This window comes from Notamacropus eugenii, chromosome 4 (assembly GCF_028372415.1).
Source record: "Notamacropus eugenii isolate mMacEug1 chromosome 4, mMacEug1.pri_v2, whole genome shotgun sequence".
NCBI classification, from domain to species: Eukaryota; Metazoa; Chordata; class Mammalia; order Diprotodontia; family Macropodidae; genus Notamacropus; species Notamacropus eugenii.
This window is the reverse complement of record NC_092875.1, coordinates 477269263-477295084: the sequence shown is the minus strand read 5'-3', so window position 1 is coordinate 477295084 and position 25822 is coordinate 477269263. Positions and strand designations below refer to the sequence as shown.

Genomic DNA, 25822 nt, shown 5'->3' with positions numbered 1-25822 from the left:
ATATTAAGAAGTCAGAGATAACTCTTAAAATATTGCCCTAAATATATTTTAGCTGCATAGGATTAGCACATTTTTCTTGGCAAGGAATGCTTTTTCTTTTTTTTTAATGAGATATCTGCACTGCACCCCCGCATCCCACCCCCCCACACACAATCTTTCTTGCTTTTCTTCTCCCATCCACTGTCCCTCTCCCATTCATTCCCTATGTTCAGCCCTCTCAGCACTTCCCACCCTTAGCCTTTTGGGCTGACTTTCTTCACCAATTGTATAGCGTGCTTCCTTCCTGTTTTGCATTCCATAGGACACAGACCAATCAGAGTGGAAGTGCACTGACAACATGAGAAACTAGTTTCAAATGGCAGGCATCTTTTTTTTATAGTAGAATCGGGATAAATGACTTGTCGGTTAAGAAATAGCACCACCTGGTTCTAGTATTTAGAATGTAGAATATAGCAATCTGTTGTAAGTGTAGCCATTGCCAAGACATTTAATATAGCATTAGCATGGGATTTTTGATTTAGGTTGGGCGGCGAAAAGTTTTCATTGAATGTCTTTCACCTGCTGTAACCTTAGTCAAACACAGTATCAGCTGTTGGCTTATCTTGGCATGAAGTGGGAGGACTAGGATATAAAGTGCTCAGTTCCAGGTGTCTGAAGTCCTTGAACTTCTTGATTGTATGGTCACAATAAGTTGTCTCTCCATCATTGTAGATTACTAGTTCACCTTCACATAGTCCTTTAAGGCTTACAGCAACCCTTTGAGGGAAGTCAGCTCTATTATTATCCCTATTTTACTGCTGATTTTCAGTTGTTTCCGTTGTGTCCAACTCTGTGATCTCATATGGGGTTTTCTTGGCCGAGATATTGGAATGGTTTGTCATTTGCTTCTCCAGCTCATTTGACAGATGAGGAAACTGAGGCCAGTAAGGTTAGATGATTTGTCCAGGGTCCCATAGGTAGGAAATATCTGAGGCCAGATTTGAACTCAGGGAAATGAGTTAGTTTTCCTGACTCCATTTTTTTTTTTCAGAGATTTTGCAGCGGTTTGCCATTTTCTTCTCCAGTTCATTTTATAGATGAGGAACTGAGGCAAACAGGGTTAAGTGACTTGCCCAAGGTCACTAAACTAAGAAGTGCCCTAGGGAAGACATGCCTTCCTGACTGCAGGCCCAGTGCTCTATCCACTGCTCTATCCACTGCTCTACCTGGCCACTTATTTTTACAGATGAGGAAAATAAAACTTTGGAACACTGAGATTTGTTCAGGAACACAAATGATCACACAATTTATAAATATCTGCTTTCTGATTTGAACCAGAAACTCCAGGTGTAGCAGGTTGACTCATAGAATCTGAATAAAGAGATATTTATTTGTGTTCTTGACAGATGTCTGTCTGCTTTATTTCATATTTAGGCACATGAAATGAAATCAATAGAAATTCATGAAGCTTCTACTATGTATATATTTATACATGTATAAATATATATACTTACATACATATATACACATATGTATATACCCACATAAGCACACAGACATATATATTTATATACTCAGTACCTACCCACACAAGCACACACACACACACACACACACACACACACACACATAAGCACACACAAACTAATTCCCATCATAGTCTGGAAAGGGTAAAGAAAGCCCTCAGGAATTGCTAAAAACTAATGAGAATGTGACTGCATTCCATTTTCTAGGGGGAAAAATTGTTTGTCCTTCATTTTCAAAGAGGACATCCCAAGGGTGATATCTTGACTTGTCTGTGAACTGGATTTAAGGAATGCAGAGCTGGGGGAAAAGAGATCTTGATGAAAGACTGGGAAGCATACATGGTCAATTTGGCTGAACATAGGGCTAATTACAATTTTACCTGTTAGTAGGATCTGAATTCATCACTTATCTTGGTGACCTGTCTCTGTAAGGAAGGTACCAGATGCTTTTTTCCTTCTACTGACACCCAGGCAGCTACAGCCCACTGTTTTCGTGATGTTGACTCTGAGGAATAATCTTAATTGTCTATTCCAAGTTCTGTGTTAGATCAGTCTTTCAGGACAGTCCATATGTTTAGGGTATCGCATTTGACTCTGAGTTTATGGAATATTTGACTCAGTAGGTCCTTATAGTTAAAACCAAACACATGTCAGAAATCTGCTATTTCAGATCTGTGATAGAGTCCATGTGGGAACTCCTCATCTCCTTCTTCTCGATTAAGTCTTATAGCTGTTTGAAGTTCAGAGAAGCTAAATGACTTTCCCCAAAAAGCAGTTAGTTGGAACAATGGACAGATTATTGGATCTGGAGACAGGAAGACCTGAGTTCAAATCCCACCTCAGACATTTTCTAGCATCATGACCCTGGACAAATCATTTGACTGCCATCTGCCTCAGTTTCCTCACTTGTAAAATGGGGATAACAATGGGACCTACCTCTGAGATGAGAAAATATTTGTAAAACACTTAGCATAGTGCCCAATAGCTAATCAGTTGCAAAATCTTGCTGATTTCTACTTTCATGGTATCTCTCCCATCTGTCTCTTTCACATGGTCACCACCCTGCCTTTTTTTTTTTTTAAGACCCTTACATATTTCACTTGGATAATTATGCAAGCCTCCTTATTGGTGCCCTGCTTCCAACCTCTTCCCAGTATAATCCATTCCTTACAAAGCTGCCAAAATAGTCTTGGTGGTACAGGTCCAATTCCTTCCATTCACATTTATGGTCCCCTACAACATGACTACCTCTACTTTTCCAGTCTTGTTTACAAAGTTTACATTCTGGCCAAAATACGTTACCAACTAATTGTTCTCTGAACTTTGACATTTCATTCCCCACCTGTGGTGCATTTTGAACAAGTCATCCCCTCCCTTTGAGTGGAAGGTCCTCCCTGTTCAACTCCCTGTCTCACAAACCTTGACCTTTGGACATGGAGTATGAGCCTCTAGGTTCCAATTCCACCTCAGATATGTATTACCCTTATGATGATAGGTAAATCACTTGATCTTTCTTTGCCTCAGTTTCCTCATCTGTAAAATGAGAGCTTGGTTTTAATGGTATCTGTGGTTCCTTCCAGGTCTAAATCTGTAATCCTGTTACCTGCTTCAGTTCTGCCTCCCCTATGAAATTTCCCCGATTTGCCCCCCCTTCCCCACCATGTTAATGTCCTCTCCCACCTCATTTTTCCTTACTTTATACTTATTCATATAGATATATATCTTTACAACCCCTGCCTTAATGCATCCAGTTGACCTCTCCTCTCCCTATAGAAACTCCTTGAGGAGAGAGATTATTATTTAGGGTTGTTATTGCTGATAAAGCCAATCTCAATGCCTAATGGGAATAATACTTTAGAAACAAAACTAAGCAAAGACAATTTATTGAACTGATGATACAGTAATTTGTACCAGAACAAATGGACAGATCCAGGATTGTACTGCTACCTTTGAAATACTAAAGAACTGAAGAGAGGCCTCCCTTGTACAAGGGATGGAACCATTATGGAAGATTTACAGAAAGGCATGGCCATGATGGGAACGACATAGGATGGGTAGATTTGGTGGGACTGAGATGTTCACTGGGAGATCATTGAGTCATTGAAGCAAAAGCTTCCTTTCTCCAGTGCCCCTGAACAAACCTGCCCACTTGATTTGAGGGTCTCTGACTATACTCCTTGTATCTTTCTGAACCGATGAAACCAATCAAAACCTATTTTAGGGGGTGTCTACTAGGCAACCTGCCTCGTTTAATCTAGATGGAGTCTAATTATCAGTCTTATTACTTGCTGGCAATACTGTGCTTTGAAGCTATGTTAAAATTTTTTTTCAGGTTCAGAATTGGTTTACTTTAAAAAAAATAATATATGAGATTTCCTTTTGGAGTGTTGGGTTCTCTTGTAATTTATTTCATTTTTTAAAAGATGTGTCAGGTGAAATGTAATTTTTTTTTTCAAAATTAAATTGAACTGGTTTAAGAGATTTAGCAAGTAAGGTATAATCATACTTTATTTTGAAAGCTGGAGCTAGCAATTACAGCTATAAAATTATCTTCTATAATAAAATGTTAAATGATATTTGAAATAAAATTTGTTAATATGAACTAATAGGTAAGCTTCTCAAATGCCTTTACAGAATATCACTTAATGGTAGATTTAACATAATATAGGGCCCACACATTTTTCTAAAAGTAGCCGTAAACTTAAAAAAAAATCAACATATCTCAGCTGTAATACAACAGTTTGATTCCTAAAACAGATGTTGTGAAGTCTCCAGGAAATTACAGTGATTATGAAATCGGGAAAAATTAATTCCCTTGTAAAACAGGTGTCCTTAGCATTTGTGAACTTTTAAGCTACTATTCATGTTGTCATTTTTTCCTCTTTTTCTTCTGAAATTTTAAATTTTCTGCTGACTTTCTCAACTTAAAGAAAGTTTGACCAAGATCCATTTTAAACTGTCCTGAGTACAAATTTCTTTAGGCACTCCATGCATAGAGTCATACTGTCGGGATTTCTTTTTAAGAGTTATTGAGTCTTTTCAGTCATGTCCAACTCTTTGTGACTCCCATTTGGGGTTTTCTTGGCAAAGTTACTGTGGTAGTTTACCATTTCCTTCTCCAGCTTATTTGACAGATTAGGAAACTGAGGCAAACAGGGTTAAGTGACTTGCCCAGAGTCACACAACTAGTAAGTGTCTAAGGTCAGATTTGAACTCGGGAAGACCAGTATTCCTGACTCCAGGCCAAGCACTCTATCCACTGCACCACCTGCTCCTACTTCCTTTCCTCAAGGTCTAGGTCAAATGTCCCATCTTCAGGATCTGGTTTTGAATTCTTTCTATAAGTTTATTAGGGGCTTAGTTTTCCCCTCCTCATGTCTCCACCTCTCTAATGGTGCTTATATCCTGTGATTACTTATCTGTGAACATATAGCCCCTAGGAGAACATAAATCCTTGAGGGTAGGCGTTGCTCTGCTTTTGTCTTTGTATCCTGCCTAGCACAATGCGCTGGGTGTAGTAGGCACTTAAAATCACGTATTGATTTATTGTGTCTGTCATTGAAGATAGAATTTACTTTATCTCTCATCATTTTAGAGAGATGCTGAGGCTGGAGCAAAATTTCAGTAGGTCATTGCTGTGGCTTCCACTACTCCAGTCAACTTCACCATCCTGGCCATGTTTTAGACAAGCGATGGTAGGTTAAAAAGAATACCACAAGTATTACAAGGGCTTGTGAAGAGGAAAAGTTATTGTAAAATGGTATCATATAGCCTTGAGCAACGAGGAAGCAGATATGGAGGAATGAAGGATAGTCCTAGTAGCTTTGCTGTACTGTTCTGATGGTGCACTTGTATGAAGCCAACTGTTTGCAGATCAACCACTTATACTTGAGTATTTTAATCTATTCATTATCTCTCTGATATGGGTGCTCTGTCGGTGCACAATCAGCCCATTCAGAGGGTGTCATCCTGTGCAATTGTCATTCTCGTCCGTTTATAGTTGTCCTTGGAGGATCCAACTAAAAGGTACATGGAAGAGGTGGGAAGGTTTGGGGGTGGGGGTTAGAGAGGATGGTGAATGGAGCCAAAGTGTGGGAAGGTGATCCCTTATGTATGACCAATCCACTTCCTTATCAGGGAGTGATGGTATCTTTTACATGGCTTCCTCACGTAAGAAATAATTGATCTTACACCGTACTCCCCTTCACTTACCTTGAGATCCAATGACGTTAAACCTTTTGCTGTTGCTCTCACTAGCAAGTCCATTTCCCAATTGGATGCATTTTCAGTGGCCTGAAATTCTCTCCCTCTTAGTTTCTTATCAGCTGGATTCTCTGGCTGCTTTCAGAGATCTGGTTTAAAAAGCTAGACCCCCCATGTCTCTTTCTCAAGAGGTTTTTCCTGATCCACCTTAATGTTAATGTCTTTCCTCTGTTGTCTCCAATTTATTCAGAGGCAGTTGGGTGGCTCAGTCGATAGAGCACTGGACCTGGAGTCAGGAAGATGAGTTCAAATTGGCTTCAGACACTTGTGTGACCCTAGGCAAGTTACCTAAGGTCTATCTGCCTCCATTTCCTTCCCTGTAAAATAAGGATCATAACACCTACCTCCTAGGGTGGTTGTGACAATTGAATAAGACAATATTTGTAAAGTATTTAGCATAGTGCCTGGCACATAGTAAGTGCTTAATAAATACTTGTTTCCTTCCTATACATCTTATTCATATGTAGACATTTGCAAGTGTATGTTCCTTGACTGAAGGAACTGGGTTTTGCCTTTTTTTTTTATTCCTAGCATTTAGTACAGTACTTGACACATAGTAGGTTAATAATAAATTCTTGTTGACTTGTTAATATCCTAGGGATTGAAGAGGCTCATTTAAAAAAATAGTCACGAGTCATTTAAATTGTTTTTGTTTGTTTGTTTGTTTGTTTTTGTTAAATAACAATCTGTGGTGCTCTCTCCTATGTGAGCTTATCTTTTTGAATCACTATCCAACCACATCAACATCTTCCCTTCCCACAAATGACCTGATGTGCCTGTGTTACTCACAGTGTCCTGGGCATCCTGGAGGATGCTCTCTCAGCTTCTAGGTTCCTATTTCTTTTCCCTTCTCCACAGCTTTCAATACAAGTCCTGAAGGTCATGAAAACGAATTTGAAAAGCTAAGTCCTTGAAAGGAAGTGAAACTAAATGAGGTCTTTTCATCTTTATCAAGTTATGGCTTATGGAGATCTCCACAAATTACAGTGTAATTAGAACCGTGGATTATGACAACAGATGCTTGTGTCCTCATAACTATAAAATGTGTTCTGTGCCCTAGGTGGCACATTTGAACATTGAGTAGCCTTCCGGATCCTTCTTTCGATTAGCTGGACATGTTTGCTAATTGTTAAAACTTATAGATTTGCGAACTGATATGATGCTGGCCATTCAATAATGGAGGACTTGGTTTGCTTTGCCTAGAGATTCACTGTTGAATCGATTTGTTGGTGTTCAATAGCTACTTTTTCCTGTTTATAATGTCTTGATTTTATTAAAATATGATATTTTGTAAGGATTTAGGGTGGGCAAGGGTAATACTGATTCCTCAGAGGTGACTGTAAACGTTACTTCGAATTCTCTACCAATAATTCAGAATTTTAAAAATTTCATGATGGATTTGTATGAATTATTCCAAAAGTATGTGAAACATTAACATAGACCTTTACATGCTATTCATTTCTTTTCTTGACATCTCCAAATTGGAGATATCTAAGAAGGGATTTTTTTTTCCTTTCTAAAATGGGAATGATGGGCTGCTTTGAATATAGAGTTAAAAATTCTTCTAGGGCTACTGAATTGGAATTAAGGTTGCCAAACTTGACCAAAAGAATTAGGTTTCAATTCACATGAAGTTCTCTACTAAATTCTTCATACACCAGAAAATTCATAATTGATCTGTCATATGTACCATCCTGTATATGCAAGGTGATGACATGGTTCAAAATAAACCTGAAACAGTGAGTGGTTTGATTTACCAGTTTAGAGAACTATATATGGTTTGAAAACAGTGCCACACCATGCATGAAGATGTTTCTCCTTTCCTAGTTACCAGAAGAAATCTTAGTGAATTATACAATGATCAATGATTTAGCTAACGTCAGTTGTTTTTTGTTGACATTTCTGTCCTCAAACTAATAGCTTGTTAATTTACTTGGAATCTGCCCCTTTCAGCAGTAGCTATTAGCACAGCTAATTGGTTTTGGTTGAGACTGCATAAATAAAGATTTTATACTCCCCCACCCAAAAGCTGAAGCACTCTGCAAAGGAAAACTTTCTGAAGGGTGGAAGAGAGGGTTTAGAGCCCAGGATGAAGGTGGGAAGGAAGGAAATAAGACTTAAGTGTCGACTATATGCCAGGCTTGGTACAAACTACTTTGCAAATATCTCATTTGGTAGTTGAATTATTTAGTCATTAAATTGGGAACATATATAACATAAGTATGTATAATATGTGTATAGTATATACACATACGTACATACAAATAGATATAATTTATAGTGGATAGATAACGTAATGTAAACTGTTGACTTGATGACCATCAACCACTACTGCCATGTCACCTCTGCACCATGGACAGCGTTTCACTTCAGAATGGCTTATGAAGGATGAAGGCTTTGCCATTGAGTATTCAGGACTAGACTTAGAATATTTGAAGAAAATGGAGTCCCAAAATCCATTTGCCTTTATATGAATGATTGGTATATATACTTTTATTAGAGTTAAACTACTCTTTGATTATGAATTAGTAACTTAAAGAGAATCTTATAGGTTTCTGTGCTGGATTTTAATTTTCCTAAAGAAATTCTTTTTAATGAAGCCAATTATTGATGTAACCAATATATTCTACTGTGGGGAAATAAATACCTCAACAAGACATCATTTACTTGCTCATTTTGGAGCATATGATCAGTGGCAAATTAATACCCTCTGGATATGATATAGTGACAAAGCCATGATGTTAATCTGAAAATTTAAGCAAATATTCTCCTGTTGCCAAATGGTAGTTAGGATACCCTTAAGAACTATCCATTTTCAGCATTTCCCCCCATGCTTGAAATGAACTTCCATCTTCCTTCTACTTCATAAACTCTTCTCTTCCTTTTGATGCAACTCTTCTTCATAAGATATTTTCAGAGTCGCCCAAATACTAGTACCTTCCTTCTTTGCATTTAATTACTTTGTTATACATACACATTTCTAAATATTGTATATATATACATATATGTATATGTATTGTATATATGTTTCTAAATATTTGTATTCATTGTTTAATATATCCTTGTTATATCTCCCAGTAGATTGAAAACTCATTGCTAGTAAGGATTGATTTATTCTTTGTACTTCTCCCCCCCAGTGCATAGCATAGTACTTAGCATGTAGTATGTACTTAATAAATATTTGTTTGGTCACACACAAATTTCAAACAGTGGAAAACTTTTTTAAGTGCTGTAGATGCTTACTTGTGGTCTTTGGAATTGTTGAAGTCCTCTGATGATCAGAAGCTAGCAGGGCAAGTAATCAGTTGAGACTGAGTCAAAACCATGTTGGATTACTCAAAAGTCATAGAGTAATCAGCAGCCTGGGGTAATATGCCGAAGGTCCACTGACTCGGGAGTTAGGAAAATTTGGGTTGAATCCAGCCTTTAAGGAGAACTGAGTACTACCTGTGGAATCATGGACAATCACTTAACTGTTCAATACCCAAGGCAGCTCTCTAAGACTGTCCCTGTCTCTGCATGTATGTGTGTATATATATTTATGTTGAGAGAAAGAGTGAGAGGGAAGGAGGGAGGGAGAGAGAGAGAAACAGAGAGACAGAAGATGGGAATTAGTGGAGGGAGCTTCTATATCAGGAGTTTGCCGAACATGATGAAATCGCAAGTCGCAACCAAGAAAACCAAAAACACACCATGAGTTAGGAAAGACCTTGAAATGATTATGCTGGTTACAAATCCCTAACTTGCAAGTGGAGTGTGGGGAGTGGGATGGGGAAGATGTACACAAAAAGTGTTCTAACAGATTTAGGGAGGAAGCAATGAGCTTGTGCTTGTTCTAAGCAATTGTGAATGGTCTTCAGATCTAGCCTTGATATGTGTACCCAAACAACCTCAGGAGTTTCTGTACCCTGCAACAGCAGAACTGTTGGTGAAAGTCTGCAACTTTGCTGCAGAGGTTCTCCATTACACTGAACTCTGAGCATACGTATATTTTGTGTTTCTTCTCCTCTCCCACCCGCGGCACCTCCTCCTCCCAATCCAGGAGTGACTTGTTGGCCATTATGTTGCTATTGTGGTATTATAAAGTTGGAGATTAAGAAATTTAAGCTTCTTTAAATAATTGATTTCAGCACGACTATATCTTATTAAAAAAATAAATTTTAGAGTAAGTTTTTGAAATAAGGTCCTATGCTGAAAAAAAACTTGTTCTGATTGCCTAGACTGTCATTTTATTTCTATGTGCAATTCATTAAAATAGCTCTAATTCTTCAGCCTGCCCCTTAGTTTCTATTAGGATGTATCACTTGAATCTTTGTGTAAATACATTGATTATTTTATAGATCCATTTGTTAATCTTGTGCTTCTGGTGTTCCAGATTCATTGAGCTTGATAACAAATGAGATGAAAGAGGAGACAAGAATTCAGGGGCCCGTTTAATCTCCTTAAAAGATGAGATATCTTTTCACCAGCTGTCTTCCAATGGGGAGGCACAAATATTATGGCTCTGGTTTTAGGTATGAGATTTAACAGCCACATCTGCCCCCTGCCGAATTCAGGGAACAATTGGCCAATCAAAACAACAAAAACCAGAAAATAAACCAACAACTGTTTTCACCTTGGTATTAGAAGAAGCGCTATAACATGCAGGCTTGGAATTGAGTTAATTTGCATGTTGACTGGAAATGTATATTTAACTCTGTGATTAATTTTTTTTCCTGGTGAGGGGGAGAATCTGGCATTGTTCATACGGATGATGTTTCCTTATTATGATTTGGAACATTTAAATCAGTTGTAACGATTCCATATGGAATCACAATCCACAGCTTTCTTCCCATTTGGATTAGTGAGGATAATTATTTGTTTACATGTAATTAGAGCACTTTTTTAGGGGTACACCTTTGCAGAATGATAGAGAAAAAAATTTTCCCCTTGCTGAACATGCTTTAAAAATAACAATATTGGTAATCTCCTGGCCAGTCCATTATTTTGCTTCAGGGAAGGGTGTTTCCTATCAAATTCAAAAGATAATGTTTAAATGTAGTCAAACGTGATTAGCTAAGATTAGTCTGTGGCAACATGAAGGACGGATTGGAGACAAGAGTGTTAATGTGCAGGAAGGTCCTTGCTTATAGGTCAGGTGGGTGAATAGTGGGCCTGGACTAGAGCAGGGGGCTACAGGAATGGAGATCTAGGAAACCTGTAAAGATGGTGGAGGAAGAAAGGACAGGACTTGAGAAGCTGTGGGGTCTTCAAGCTGAGGGAGAAGGAAGGATTTTAAATAAGATAGCACCAAGATTCCAGATGCCACAGACTGGATAAATGGTTGAGCCACCCACAGAAAGAGGGTACTGCCAAAGATGAGCAAATTATTGGGGGAAAAACAATAAATTTGCTTTTGGATATGTTGACCTTGGGGTACCAGAAAGACATCTGAAGGGAAATATCCTATAAGCAACTGGATATGCAGATCTGGAACTTAGGAGAAAGGCTGAGATAAGAGCTATTATCTTGGGATTCTCTCTGTTTAAAGGTGGAAGCTGAAGTTGTTGGGAGTGAATGAGGAGAGGGAAGGAGGTGGTGAGGGATGGTGTTTAGGGAAGGAAGGGCAGGAGAGAAGGGAGAGGCAGCAGGAAAGAGAAAGAGAAATGGTCAAGAAGCACTTTTTAAATCACTGTGCTAGGTTCTAGGTCTACAAAGAAGGGCCAAAACCACAATGAGCTAATAGAAAGTAAAGGGCCAAGGAACAAGAGATCCAATGCAGTCCTAAATATGATTTTTCATATTAAAGCTTTGGGATATTGTCTACAGGAGATAAAAATCTAAAGAATATTTCCTTACATCTTTGAAAAGAAAGCAAGGGAAGAGGGGGGACAAATGTTGGCATGTCAGTTACGGGAGGGGATATTCACTTGCAACTTGCCATTTATGACATTTCTGTAAGGTGGTTATTGCAACGTTTGCTGACAATTCAAGTAGATATGATTGATATATGTCTTAAAGTAATAGAACTGTTATCTTTGTGAAGGAAAAAAACATTTAGGGTTAGGGTTAGAGCATTTTACTAATAGGATGTTCCTTTCACATCCTCCTTCTGTCAAGTAGAGGTGACCAGGTAGTAACTGATCACTGCTTGCCGTTTTCTGGGAGCTTTGTATCTGCTGCCCCTTTTTCTTCTTATCAAGGGATTTCAGGGGCAGAGAGCTAATACTGCCCCTGGCCCAGACCTTTCTCAAATGACCAGGGAAGTTTATACTGTCAGTCACTGGGCAGGACTCCTCCTTAGATTCTTTGATTGCGTCCCCAGCGTCCACTGCAGGGCCTTGTGCCTAGCAGGTGTTTAATGAGTGTTTATTGAGTTAAATTTGTCTGGTGAGTTTCTTAGGAAGTTGGGGGTGGAGAGCTATGCCTGTCTTTCAAAATCCCAGCCCAAACCTTCCCCTTTCAAATGGGCTTGTCAAACTGAGCAGGAAAAAATGGACCTTTAGATTACTTGAAGGTGCATGCCTTAGGATAGATTTATCTCTTTTGAGCACCAGAACAAGATTACTATGTAAGATTATCAGTTTTTTTTTTTCCTTTTGGGCTTCCAGAACATCACTGGACAGACTCTGGTGATTGCCAGAGAACTCAGCAGGGATGTGTCTTAGATGAGTCAAGGCACAGCTTCTCAGGCAAAGGTGATTTCAAGGCTGGAAAGAACTCTGGAATTCCCTGTTATTCCAGGGATATGTGATTGGGAAGGAGCACTGATGATCTGAGACATGCCTTCTATTACGATAAGAAGGACAGAATCTCCAAATGTTGAGGTGTAATTGAATTAGCAGAGTTTGTGGATAAAATTACCCTTCACTAGCCCCACTCTTTTATTTTCCCTGTTATCAACATAGAAAATACCAGATAATGAAATCACAAAGATGACCCTAAGAAACTATAACCTCTGAAATTCTAATGGGAAGACGGATGTCTCAATTCTCACATTTCTGGGCTATAAAGTATGCATGCATGGCTATCAGAGAAGAAGTTTAACTGCGTATTTGTAGTGTATATATTTACTGGGAGAATATCAAATGTACTTTGTTTATGTTTATAAAATTTTAGACAGATAATGACTCAAGTATAGTTAAACACTTTCCCTCTCCCTTTTTTGGCCATTTTTCCATCACTCCCCGTCCCACCTTCTCCTCTTCCTTTCTCCTGTTCATTTCCCCCCTTTCCATTCACTGTCAGGAAGGGCAGCCTCCGAAGAGCCATTTCAGCTCAGCCCGGCATCGGCAGAGACTAGTGGACACATCAGCTCCAAAAGTGAGTAGGCATTTATAAGCCTATCTGCATTGGTGGGGAGGATTATCAGTATTTGAGTGGGTCATCATGGTGTGTGTGTGTGTGTGTGTGTGTGTGTGTGTGTGTGTGTGTGTGTGTGTGTGTGTGTGTGTGTGTGTGTGTGTGTGAATTGTAATCCTAAAATATTTTATATTCTGGGTCTGAGAGGTCTCCTTATGAAAGGAAATTAAAATTTAATTGTGTTTTGTTGTATGTGTGTTTATTGTGTTTTATTGTGTTTGTATGCTCTATATTCATTAACCACACCTATACACTTCCTCTTGCGCTCTTGGCTACTTGCCATCGGTCTTGACATTCTCCTTGAAATTATGGAAGTTTTGTTATGTTTTGGGGGGAGAGAGAAGAAATTCACTCTGAAATTTTCTTAGATTTTATGCCCTTTAGCCACCCCGATAACCTTCGTTTTCTTCCATAATTTAATAAGCAGGTATCATGGTACAATGTACTTGCTTTAGAGGCAGAGGACGCAGGTTTGAATCCCCTCTGGTACGTATTGCCTATATGTGACCTTAGACAACTTATTTAATGTTCCTGAGCCTTATTTTCTTTAACAGGTAAAATGAAGGGTCCCTGCTTGGTCTAGATTGATGATTTTACGGATCTGTGATTTCATCAATAAGAATATTATTTCCATTGATGCTACAGCTGCCCATCTTCTACGACTCATCTATTTTATTATTTTTTAAAAATCACTTTTTCTTATGAATTAACAATCAGCAAACAGAAACATTTTAATATACAAAGATCAAGAAAAGGACCAAAGGAGAAACTGAACTGTCACATGTAATTTTTAAAGTATGTGTTAAATTTAGCATTTATTAAATTGCTAAATTTGTAATTTGACAATTATTAAATTTGCTCTATAGCTCCTTTATACTTTTAATTTTCTTCTGTCCCTTTGAAAAGATTTTTTTGTGTGTGCTCTTTTTGCATTTCTATCACTCGTCTCTAACTAAATCTTCCTCCTCCCTCGAATAAGTCTAAACACCAAAAGTGTATATAGCCAACCAAAACAAATCAGCACTTTGGCCAAGTCTGAAATAGCACATCTCATTTTGCTCTTCCAGTCCATTACCTCTAACTCTCGAGGTAGATGACATGCTTTATCATCATTTCTCTGAAGTTACAATTATTCACTGCTTTGAGCAGACTTCTTAAATCTTTCCAACTTGTTTTATTTTATAATATTGTGATCACCATGTAAATTTCTCCCATGGTTCAGCACATTTCATTCTCCATGAGTTCATGTGAGTCTTTCCATGTTTTTTGAATTCTTCATTTCCTAGGGCACAGTAATATTCCATTACTTTCATATAGCATGGCCATTCTCCAACTGATGGGCACCAATTTTGCTCCCAGTTCTTTGATTACAATGAAAAGAGCTGCTATAAATATTCTTGTACATATGGGTCCTTTCCCTTTGTCCTTGACCTCCTTTAGATTTGCAAACTAATTCCTTTCCATTTTCTCTATTTACTATAAAACAGGATTCATTGTGACCTGAGTCCTTCTGGATTTCCTCCCTGCCTTTCCTTCCCTTCCTGTTCCTCTTCAGCTTAATTTCTAAAGTGTTAAAATGACCTTATTATGAAAGGATAACATAGTAGGACGTTTTGGCATGAATCTCAATGTCAGCATGCATTTGGGCTGCAAAATGCATTGTTTTCTCTTTCTTTTCTCTTATTGTTACAAAGAGGGAAAGATGCTGGATCTGACATAAGGTGACCTGGATTTGAATTCTGATACTGCCACTTAGGATGTGTGTGCATGTACCTCTATAGGCCTCAGTTTTCTTGTGAGTTGGGCAAAGTGGTCCCTAAAGTCCCTTTCAGAGCTAAGTCAATGGTCTTGTAGTCATTCTGTCTTTATATTATATATCATTCAATCTCTTCTCCCCTCAGTTCTTTGTATTACAGCACATATTAACGAGGGCAGCTAGGTGGTGCAGTAGAGTTCTAGGCTGCAAATCAGGAAGACTCATCTTCCTGAGTTCAAATCCAATCTCAGACACTCACTAGCCATCTGACCCTGGGCAAGTCATTCAACCCTGCCTCAGTTTCCTCATCTGTAAAATGAACTAGAGAAGGAAATGGCAAACTTCTCCAGTGCCTTTGCCAAGAAAACCTCAAATGGGGTCATGAAGATTTGGACATAACTGAAAGAGACTGAACAACAACAACAAATTAACTAGTTTCTTCAATTGATGCTGAGGGTATTTTTGAAGAGAATCGTGACTTTTTCTTCTGGATGAACTTTAACAACCTCTTGCTCTTGGTGTTTCATGAATAGACTCCATAGTATCACAAAATAGGTTTAAAAGGTCAGCTACTTTTCTGGGGGAAAATATAGCTCAGTTGCTGTAGGTAATGTGGATTTGATTGTGGGCCAGGAAATCTTTACTAACATTCAAGAGGATGATCTGAAAAAAGATAGTTACTACATGGGTATAGTATTTAGACAATGGGAAAGGAAAATGCTAGTATATGGTCAGTGACCTTTTACTGTAAGCCATTTGACTAAGAATCCACGCTGAATCATTTTTAGTTTCATTACCTGGAAGTCAAAAAACAGTTTAGCAAAATCATCGCTGGCCCATGATGTTGGGTATCCTTTTCTTCAGTTCTAGGAGATGAAACTAACAATTTATAGTCAATGGCGTGCTTGGTATTTTAAATATGCTGATTTTGTTATGTATTCAAATTTATAACTTGGGAGAAAGGATGAAATGATAGAAAATGTTCTTGTCCCATTAAATGTTTATTCCTTGACTTTAGGGCTTATTATAAATATGAATTCACTCAGCAGATCTTTGTTGAGGCTCTGCCAAGGGGCAAAAGAAGGAAACAACCACTGCCTTCATGGAGTCTAATCTAGCTGGAAAAGTATCATGCATACTAGTAACTAAAATGAGGTATCAAAGTTGAAATTGTGCAAATATAGTTATACAGTACAATAGAAATCCCAAAAGCCAAAGAAATTATGTATAGCAAATGTGCAAAATAGTATTAATGAATTACATTATTTCCATACTCCCAATTTAATCTCTTTACTTGCAGACCATAAGTGATCTTCCATCACTGTATTTTATGGCGATCCATTTCTATGCAATTCATTAATGGATTTTTTACTATCATAATTACCTAGGAATATCTTCCTCTTAAAGTGGAGTGTGTTGTTTAAGTGTCTCTCCAGGGTCAAGGAGTGTAGGGGAGAGAGGGAAGGGAGGCTAATAGTTATTTTGTTTTGTTTTGAGGTTGGGTCTCCGTATCTTGCCTGGTTGGGAACATGACGGCCACTCACAGTCTCCCCTTACTCCTGGGAAAGCTCACCATATTGGTGCTAGACTTAGTATGGTCATCAGGTTGTATTATGCCCTGTGGCAGCTTAGAACTCCGAAACTCAAGGGATCTCACAGCCTCAGTTTCTCCAGCAATAGGTCTTATAGTCATACAATTAAGCAAACAGTTAAGTAAAACCCTATCACAGAGTGACTACAAATGACTGAGTATGTCATGTTCCATATCTGTACCCTCTACACCTGGAGGATATTGGTGTGTTCTAGTATCAGCCTTTTGGAACAATCATTAACCATTACAGCTGATCCAACTTATGTTGTGTTTTCCTATTTTGTTCACTTACATCCTTGTAGTTATTGCACGTATGGTTCTGCTTTAGCCAATCTTTACCACCTAAAAATATTCCCTAAGAAGCATATACTCCACAAGCTAGCAATTCCTGGATTTTGACACCCAAGTGAGAAGTATGGAAAAGTGTGGCTATTTTTTTTTAAGGAGTTAGGTAACTTTGTGTGCACTGAGTCCAGGAAAACAATCCTTTAAATCTATTTTATTTGAATAAGAGCAAAGGGTTAAAGAGAAATCAAAGGCAGGTAATGTAGCTCAGATATGGCTAAGCTTGTCCACTGGGAAGCTGCAAAATATCTGTTACTGTAAGACGGAGAAACTTTAAGAGAACCTAGAGAGGAGACTCTCCCCAGTGAAAATGACTGTGTACAACAACAGAAGCGAGAATCAGGAAGAATGTGCTATAGGAATGACAATTCAAAGGGAAAACTACTTATTTGTGAAGCTGGAAAAGGCTCCTCTTAAATAAAAATCAATTGGATACAGACACAAAGGGGACAGGGGTGGGAGGAGTGAAGATGGGAGAAGGCGGAGGGACATAAAAACCATGGGAATGTGTCCAGAGGATTAGGATCCAGATCTCCTGGCATCTCTGCCCATTCTGATGATAAAGATTTATTCTAGATGAATTGCCTACATAAATTGGAAGGCTCATCAGTGTTGAATTTGTTATAATGCAAAAGTATTAGCTGGCACAGGAGCTAATGACAAGTTAAGTCTCAGAAGCAGAGAAGGAAGTATTGCAAGTCAAGACTCTTGGTTTGTTTAAGAAATAAAACACACACACACACACACACACACACACACACACACACACATCCCCCAAAAGCTGCAGCTCTCAGAAGCCTATTTCTGCTTCAAGCTGTGTGCTTTCCCCCCTCAATTGTGGGACTTGAAATGCCTTTGTGATCTCATCACTTTCTGTGACTCTTTCTAATGAAGGTGGCCTTATGAAGCCTTGGCTGCCTTGTTGGTGAAATCAGCCCTGGAGCCATCTCAGAGCAGATGTTCTACTTTTCTGAGTATTATAAACCTTTTAGGATTGATCCTTTTAAAAGTTTTTTTTTTTTATCCTAACCTTAGAATAAATAAATTCTGGTGATGTTTTTGAGATCCCAAAACTCACTGTTCAGACCGTGAGCACAGCAACTTGGTTGGCTCTCTGGTCCCTGCACAACGTTCATGGCCGCTGCTTAGAACATGTGCGATAAAGCAAACAAAAATGAGTTTTCAGCTATATAAATCACAAATGGTGTTTCTGTCCATGTTCTCATGGGCAAATGGAGATTGATTTGTAAAGCACTGAAGGGTTGGGTTTTGAAATATATACATTTCGTCGCTTCATTATGCACTGAGTTTCTGGATAGTAATTAACACCCCACAGTCCCAAGAATTATAAGAGTGTTAAAGAATAATTTATCTTTTTTAGAGTCTGTAGCACTTGTCTATTTAGGGAAGTAGGAAGCTGGTGGAGGAATAAAGGAAGAAACCTTGTGATTTTCCTCATTCTAGTTACAGTATTGTGGCCATTTAAAAGAGTAGAAAAATGTAGCTTTGAAGAAATTGTAAAAAAAAAAAATTGTGTATCTGTCGTAGTAATTTTCAAGGCTGTTTGTAATTTTATTTTTGATGCCAGCTCACATATAGGATTTATTTCCAGGAAAGAGCATCAGATCTGGAGCCAGGAGATCTGGGTTTGAATTCCTTTTCTGCAGCAAACCACTTGTGTGTGCTTTATTATTCAGTTATGGCCAGCTCTTTGTGATCCCATTTGGGATTTTCTTGGCAAAGATATTGGCCTGGTTTGCCATTTCTTTCTCCAGCTCATTTTATAGATAAGGAACTGAGGCAAACAGGTGAAGTGACTTGCCCAGGACCACATAGCTAGTAAGTGTCTGAGGCTGGATTTGAATTCATGAAGCTGAATCTTTTTGACTTCAGGTCCCCCACTCTATCTACTGTATCACCTAGCTGCCATGTGACTGTAGGCAAGTGTCTTAACCTCTCTGGGCCTTAGTTTCCTCATCTAGATGATTTTGGAGGTCACTTCAATCTCTAGAGCTATGATCTCATGACCTTAGACTAACCACAAGTCTCTGGGCTTGTTTCCTTGTATGTAAAATGTCCACGTAGTTGTAGGGGTGAGGTTGGACCAGATCATCTCAAAGAACAAATTTCAATGTCACTCTAAAGTTATAATCCAATCTTTCAACAAATATTTGTTAAGTATCTGTCTTCTGCAAGGCATTGTGTTAGGCATTGGGGGGGAGGGGAAAAGAAAACAGTTTCTACTCTCAAACCTTCCCCTTTAGTTGTGCAGGCAACACTTTAAAAAAGACCATGAAATAATTTGAGATAAGTCATGGCAGCATATGGGCATTTGTGTAATTTACCCCATAAGTGTTGTGTTATTTTGGGGAAGAACTAGTTTGGGGGCAGGGGTAACATAGTAGAATGGAGGAGTCAAGGGACCTAGGTTCAAGTTCTGGCTCTTCTTGGGAGCTAGGCAATTGCAGAAGTCACCACCTACTGCTTAGGAGACATTGGCCCTCTTGTTCTACCAACCTCTTTGGGTGTCAATTTCCTCCTTAAAAGAGAAGTGTAGTAGATGACAGCTCAGATCTATAAATGACCTCTATGTAGTTAGCAAAGGATCACAGATCCAGATAGAGATGGAAGAACCCTCACAGGCCACTGAGCCCAACCACTTTATCTAAAATAAAGGATGAAAATGAGGTGCAGGAAACTTAAATGGCTTCATTTTTGTTGCTCACCAGAGACAGGATTTGAATCCAGATCTTCTGATTCCAATGTCAAAGCACTTTTCCTTTTTCAGGCAACCTTATAAATTGCCTTTACAGCGAGTTTAACACCAAATGAAAACCTTAATTCCTAATAAAATGTCTTATTTTTGACCCAAAACATGATCACTTACCCTATCTAACAAACTTGTCTCTGAATAACTTTTAAGAGGCAAAATCAGCTCCCCCCAAAGGAGGACTATTTGTTGCTTCAAATGACATTCCATTCAGCAAACGTAGGTTAAGTGTTGTTAACAAGGTGAACACTTTGAAAGGACAACACTAATTTGTATGTATGTGTTGATTACGCTTTCTCCCCTCCTCATTATATTAAAAAATTTCCTATTATTTTATAGTTGGGACTTGTACTTTCCCCCTAATATATCTTCTGTAATCAGTGCTAGAAGATCACAGTAGCCATTTACTCTATTAAAACTCCTTTCTGTTTTCCATATTCTCACTTAAACTCATAGTTCTGTTTCTCAGTTTAAATCTTGTCCATAACATTTCTTTCCTTATTGCTACCATATCCATTAATCATTGCATCATATTGGCTGGTTACAATACACATTTGGTTTTTTTGGGAGGCAATCAGGGTTAAGTGACTTGCCCAGGGTCACACATAGTAAGTGGCTGAAGGTAGATTTGAATTCCAGGGTCAGTGCTCTATCCACCGTGCCACCTAGCTGCCCCCTGATTACAATGCACAGAATTTTAGCCCCTTAGAACTTAAAGGGTCCTTAGAGCTGGTTTAATTTAACAGCCTCTTTTTTATAGTTGAGATAACCGAGCCCCAGAGATGGGATATGACAGTGTAAAATCAGACATCTGGTTAGGGGCAGAACGGAATGTAGGCAGCTACTCCCCAGACTCCTACTCCACTTTTCGAGCCTCCTTAACCTTTTCGTTGTTAAACTTGCCACATTAATTTTTCAGTTTCTATTTTATATGGCTTTCATCTGAATTTCATGATTATGTCAGTTGCTCAGTGAACAAGTCTTGTTTACCAGTCATTGTGGCTAGGCACTGGGGATATAAATACAAAAGCAAGACATTCCCTGCCCTCAAGGAGTGTATAGTCTGGCCATGGGATACAACAAATTATTTAGAAATGTCTCATTTCATAGAAACAAGGCATTTCAGATTTGGAAGGGCCCTTAGAGACCGCCCAGGCAAACCCAGAAGAAGCACCCTTCTGTGACACACCTGACAAGTGGTCACTGAGCCTTTGCTTGGAGAGCTCTAATAAGGGGGATCCTACTAATTGCCCGAGACAGCCTATGGTTCCCCTTTTGGAGAGTTCTGGTTGTCAAGAATTTCTTTATGATATTTTTTGATCCTGAATCTTCTGATTTATACCTTCCCCTCATAGACCTTGCTTCTGCATTCTGCAGTCAAAGATAACAAGTCTACCTCCTCTTTCATATGACAGGCCTTCCACAGGACAGCTAAGTTCTCGTTATTCCTGCCTGTTTATGTTAATATTAGAATACTGGTTGATCCAATTCAAGTTTCTTCCATCCTGACTTTTGTTTAATCTTGCACCTAGTTTCTGGTGTTTCTGCGGTTTAATGGTTTTGCTTAATTAGCCACCGTATCTGCCCTGATTATTTTAGTGTCCTTAAATTCTCTAAATATTTATTAAGACCTACTATGTGAAAAGGCTTTAAGCACTGTGACAGAGACTGGAGATAACAAAGGTAAAATCAGTGTAGTCCCCTCAGAAAACTAACCTGTTGTATTTACACAAATAAGCGCAGTAACAGGTAGAGTGTGGTGAAGACAAAGGACTCTAGAACACCCTCAGAGGAAGTGCTCTCAGCTGGATGGCATCTGGGAGTGAAGGCTTACTGAGGAGGGGTTGCAGGAGCTGAGCATTTTAATGGGTCGAGGTGATGAAGTACATTTTAGGCACGTGGCGGGGCTTATGGCCAAATAATTCTCCTAAAATGCAGATTGGCCCATATCACTCTTCATAAATTGTAAGAACCCTCTCTTTCTTGTAAGATAAGCTATAAACTTCTTCACAACCTCACCAAAGCTTAACTTTCCAGCCTTGTCAAACATTTCTTCACTGACTTCACGGCTTTTCTGTCATGTGCCACCCCATCTCTGCATATAGCTTATTTTGAATAGATTTGCATGTTGTCTCTTCTCTTAGAGTGTAAGCTCCTGGAGGGCAAAGACTGTTTTTCACCTCTTTTTTGTATCTTCAGAACTTAGCAAGGTGCCTGGTGCACAGAAAGGGCTTAATAAATAGCCATTGCTGAGTTGGCATCTGTGCATTTGCCTTCCATATTTAGAATGCAGTACTTCCTTAGGTCCTCTTCTTTGAATCTCTTGTTTCTTCCAAAACTCCATTTAAGTGCTACTATCTACAGGAATCCTTTCCTGATTCCTGCCAGCTGCTAGAGACCCCCTAAGTTACATTGTATCTGTTTGTTCTTTAAATTATACCAGTTGGCTGCATGAGTAAGATACTTGAAAGGGAAGGCTACAATTTCCTTTTGGACTTTTATTCCTAGTACCTAGCTCAATGTCTGGAATATAGTAGGTGTTTAATAAATGTTTTCTCCCTTTCCAAACAGACCTTAGTAAAGTAAGGCAACTTTATGGGCTTCAGTCTTCTCATTTGTAAAATTAGAAAAATAAAAATAACCTCACACAGGATGTTATGAGGGCCAAAGGACACAGCTTATATAAAGTACTTTGCCCATCTTAAAGGGACTCTCTTTGTAGCCCCATTTGGGGCTTTCCAGGAAAAGATAATAGAATGGTTTGTCATTTCCTTCTCCAGCACATTTTACAGACAAGGAAACTGAGGCAAACAGGATTAAGTGACTTGCCCAGGGTCACACAGCAAGTAAGTAGCTGGGGTCAGATTTGAACTCAGGAAGATGAGTCTTCCTGGCTCCAGCTATACTAGTTCTTAAATACCAAAGTAGAAATTCTGGAAAGAAAAGTAGAGATTAATGAATTGAAAAAGTACAGTGAATCTACAAAAAAGCTAGAGTTTGTCTTTTTTTTTTGAGATGAACCATTAGTCCCTTTTAAAGGAGAGAAAAAACAAATTATCAGTATCAAAAATTGAAAAGGAGAAATTACAACAAATGAAGAATAAATTAAAGAACTTCTTGGAAAATATTTTGTCCAATTTTATGCAAATAAATTTGACAATTTAAGTAAAATGGATGAATGTTTACAAAACTTGAAATATTAAGATAAATAGAAGATATAGAGATTTTAATTAACCTAATCTCAGAAAAAGACATTGAATAGACCAGAAACGAACTGCTTCTTCTCTCCTCCCACAAGAAACCTGAGACAAGGACCAAATTACATTAAACATTCAAATAACTGTGAATTCCAATATTACACAAATAGAAAGAAAATAAGAGATCTTAATAAATCCCTTCTATTAGTCAAATATCTTGGTACCTAAAGCAGAAAGAGACAAAGTGGGTATACACACACGCGCACACGTGCACACACGCACACACATGCACACATACACCAACATACCCAAAGACTGCAAACAGAACAATTTTAAATGACATGAGAGCAAAGAGGCTAAACCAATGTACCAGAAAGACTGTACATCATGATTAAGTCAGATATATACTGAAAATGCTGCATTGATTGAAACATAATATACCATATTAGTAACAAAATTAAAATTGCATCATTATATCAAGACACAGAAAAACCTTTCAGTGAAACATTTTTTAAAGCATAAGAATAAACGGGCACTTCCTTAATATAGTAAAAATAGTATCTAAAACCAAAATCTAGCATTATATACAATAGAAAAAATGATAGGCCTTTCTTATTATTACTATGCCTATTTAACGTAGTGATATAAATGCAATCTACAGCATTTAGACAAGAGAAAATACCTGAGAAATTAAGTATAGGTGAATAAAAAACAAAGTTATTGATTGTGGCTGGTGATATATTGATCTACATAGAAAACCCACCGAAGAAACGAAGATCAGTCATCGTTCTTTCTGTTTTCTTGCAGTCAAAGGAAGATTCCTATATAGTACATGAAATGTCTGGGAGTCCACCTACTAAGGCACACCTAGTAACTCAATGAACATAGATACAGAATGCTGCAGAAATAACCACAGCCCAAATAAGGGAAGCTATATTATTTGCACATGGTTGGGCTGTGCCAATATAATTAAAATAATACTTTTACCCAAATCCATTTGCCTATCAGTTTCATACCAATCAAACCAAAATGGATTGCTTGAGAAATCTAGAAAAATAATGGAATTCATCTAAAGGAACAACAGGTGAAGATTCTCAAGAAAAATTATTTTTTAAAAAGAAAAGAGACCCAGCAGTAACAGAACTCAGACTTTATTATAATGCAGTAATCATCAAAACTCTTTGGTTAAAAAAGGATCACAGAGGTTAAGCTGAACAATTTTTATTGCATGAAATTGAAAAGCTTTGCAACAAATAAATGCAGCTAAATAATATGCATAAAATCAATGCAGTTAAAATTAGAATGCAAACAGTTAACTGAGAAAAATATTTGCGGCAATCTTCCCCGATAAAGGTCAGATGTCCAAAATATATTCAAGGCAGAAGGTTTTGGTTTTTTTTTTTTTTTTAATGCAGAAGAAGTTCACAAGGAAACTCAGACAAGCAGGTTAGCTTTGAAAGTAACATTTTGAATTTATTAGATACTTTTAGAAAAGCAAACTGTACGTAATAGAAAGTTATGGCTTCATATACAACCCTCTTTCTGTTCTACTCTGTATTTGGAAATATTCTATCTCCCCATTTCTGTCTCTCTATATCTTTGTATCTGTGTTTCTTTCTGTCTTTGTGTCTCTGTCTCTCTGTCACTGGGTTTTTATGTGTGTGTCTCTGCGTCTTTGTCCCTGTATCTCTATCTCTTTGTTTCTGTCTCTCAGGGTCTCTGTATCACTGTGCCTGTCTCTGTCTTTCTGCTTCCTTGTCTCTGTGTTTTTGTGTCTCCTTGTCTCTCTCTGTCTTTGTCTCTGTGTATGTGTGTCTCTGGTTTTCTTTAAGAATTTGGAGGAAAAAAAAGAAAATACATGTAATTAAAGCCTTAAATGTGACTATATTTGCATCATAGTCTTAAAGATATTCATTTGGAAACAAGTGCTGATTTAATTTTATATTCCTTCGTATGTGCCTCCTGGGGAAAGTTGGGGCTGGAAAAGCTTGCTATGTGACACGTGGCTTCAGTTCGTTGATATCTGAAGGGATCTGGTGCAGTGTGAAGAACAAATGAAAATACTACCCTTGGACAAGTCACTCAGCCTGCGCCTTGGTCACAACTTTAATATGTGTCCCATTTATTGCACTAGGTTGTTGTCAAGAAATGCTTTGTAATCCTTGAAGTTCTTTATGAATCAGATAATTATTGTACATTTCTTAATAGAGAATGCCTCCCTGGTGCCATCCTGCCATGTACCTGTGCTAGATGATAATCTCCAATTCAACAATGGCACCCAGTTGTTGAGCTGGTTTTTAGTGAATAAGCATCAGCATATTTACTCCTTCCCCTGCCCTTAATAATCTTTGTGTTCCTTTAGCGCATGCCTGCCTTCCATTATCCCCCCAGCTCTTCCTGCTCTTTACTTCTTCAAATTACCATTTATTTATTTTTGGCTGACTTTTTACAGTCTTAATAGAATATAAGCCCTGTCCTTGAAGACAAGAACACTTTTATTTTTGGTTTGGGCCCCTATGCCTAGCAGAGTGTCTTGCTTTTTTAGTGGTGTTGCTCTGGAAAGGCAATATGGCATCCTATGTATTAGGTATGTCAAAAGTTCATAGAGAAAGGTGGCCTGGGATCCAGGAAGACCTGGAGGAGATTGTACATGAAACTGCAAAATCTTTATTTTCTTCAATATATAATCAACATCTAGCTGTCAAAGCTGTCTTCTTTGTCTATGATTCTTTCTGGACTTCTTTCTTTTTCCCTTTCCTTTCTTTGGGGGGAGGGTTGCCCTATTCCATCTCCCAGCTTGTACCCATTTCTTGCTCTTCATATCTGTAGATGCTGTAGAATATAAACTTCCTGAGGGCAAGGACCTGGTACTTAGTGTCTTGAGTTAAAATGAAATGTGTATGCCAGGTAGTCACACAAAAACCTGACCTGAACTAGTATCTATGACATCTGTGAACACTAGCACATACTTTAATGATAACATAGTGGAAGGAGACTCACAATTGAGCATAGCCACCACCATGCTGTTTCCCACCCTTATTCTTTTTCTCTCTG

At 38.2% G+C, this 25822-nt stretch overlaps 1 protein-coding gene across 7 annotated transcripts in view; it reads left to right on the top strand.

Annotated features, from left to right (window-relative positions):
* Positions 1-25822, top strand: part of MAST4 (microtubule associated serine/threonine kinase family member 4) — an 816735-nt gene that overhangs the window by 390375 nt on the left and 400538 nt on the right. For 4 of the 7 annotated variants that reach the window (XM_072606463.1, XM_072606461.1, XM_072606466.1 and 1 more), the window contains one exon: positions 12996-13070. The exons of the other annotated variants lie outside the window; for them this stretch is intronic. In XM_072606463.1, the coding sequence (XP_072462564.1) occupies positions 12996-13070 (75 nt within the window). The remainder of the gene's footprint in view (positions 1-12995; positions 13071-25822) is intronic. 7 annotated transcript variants of the gene reach the window in all.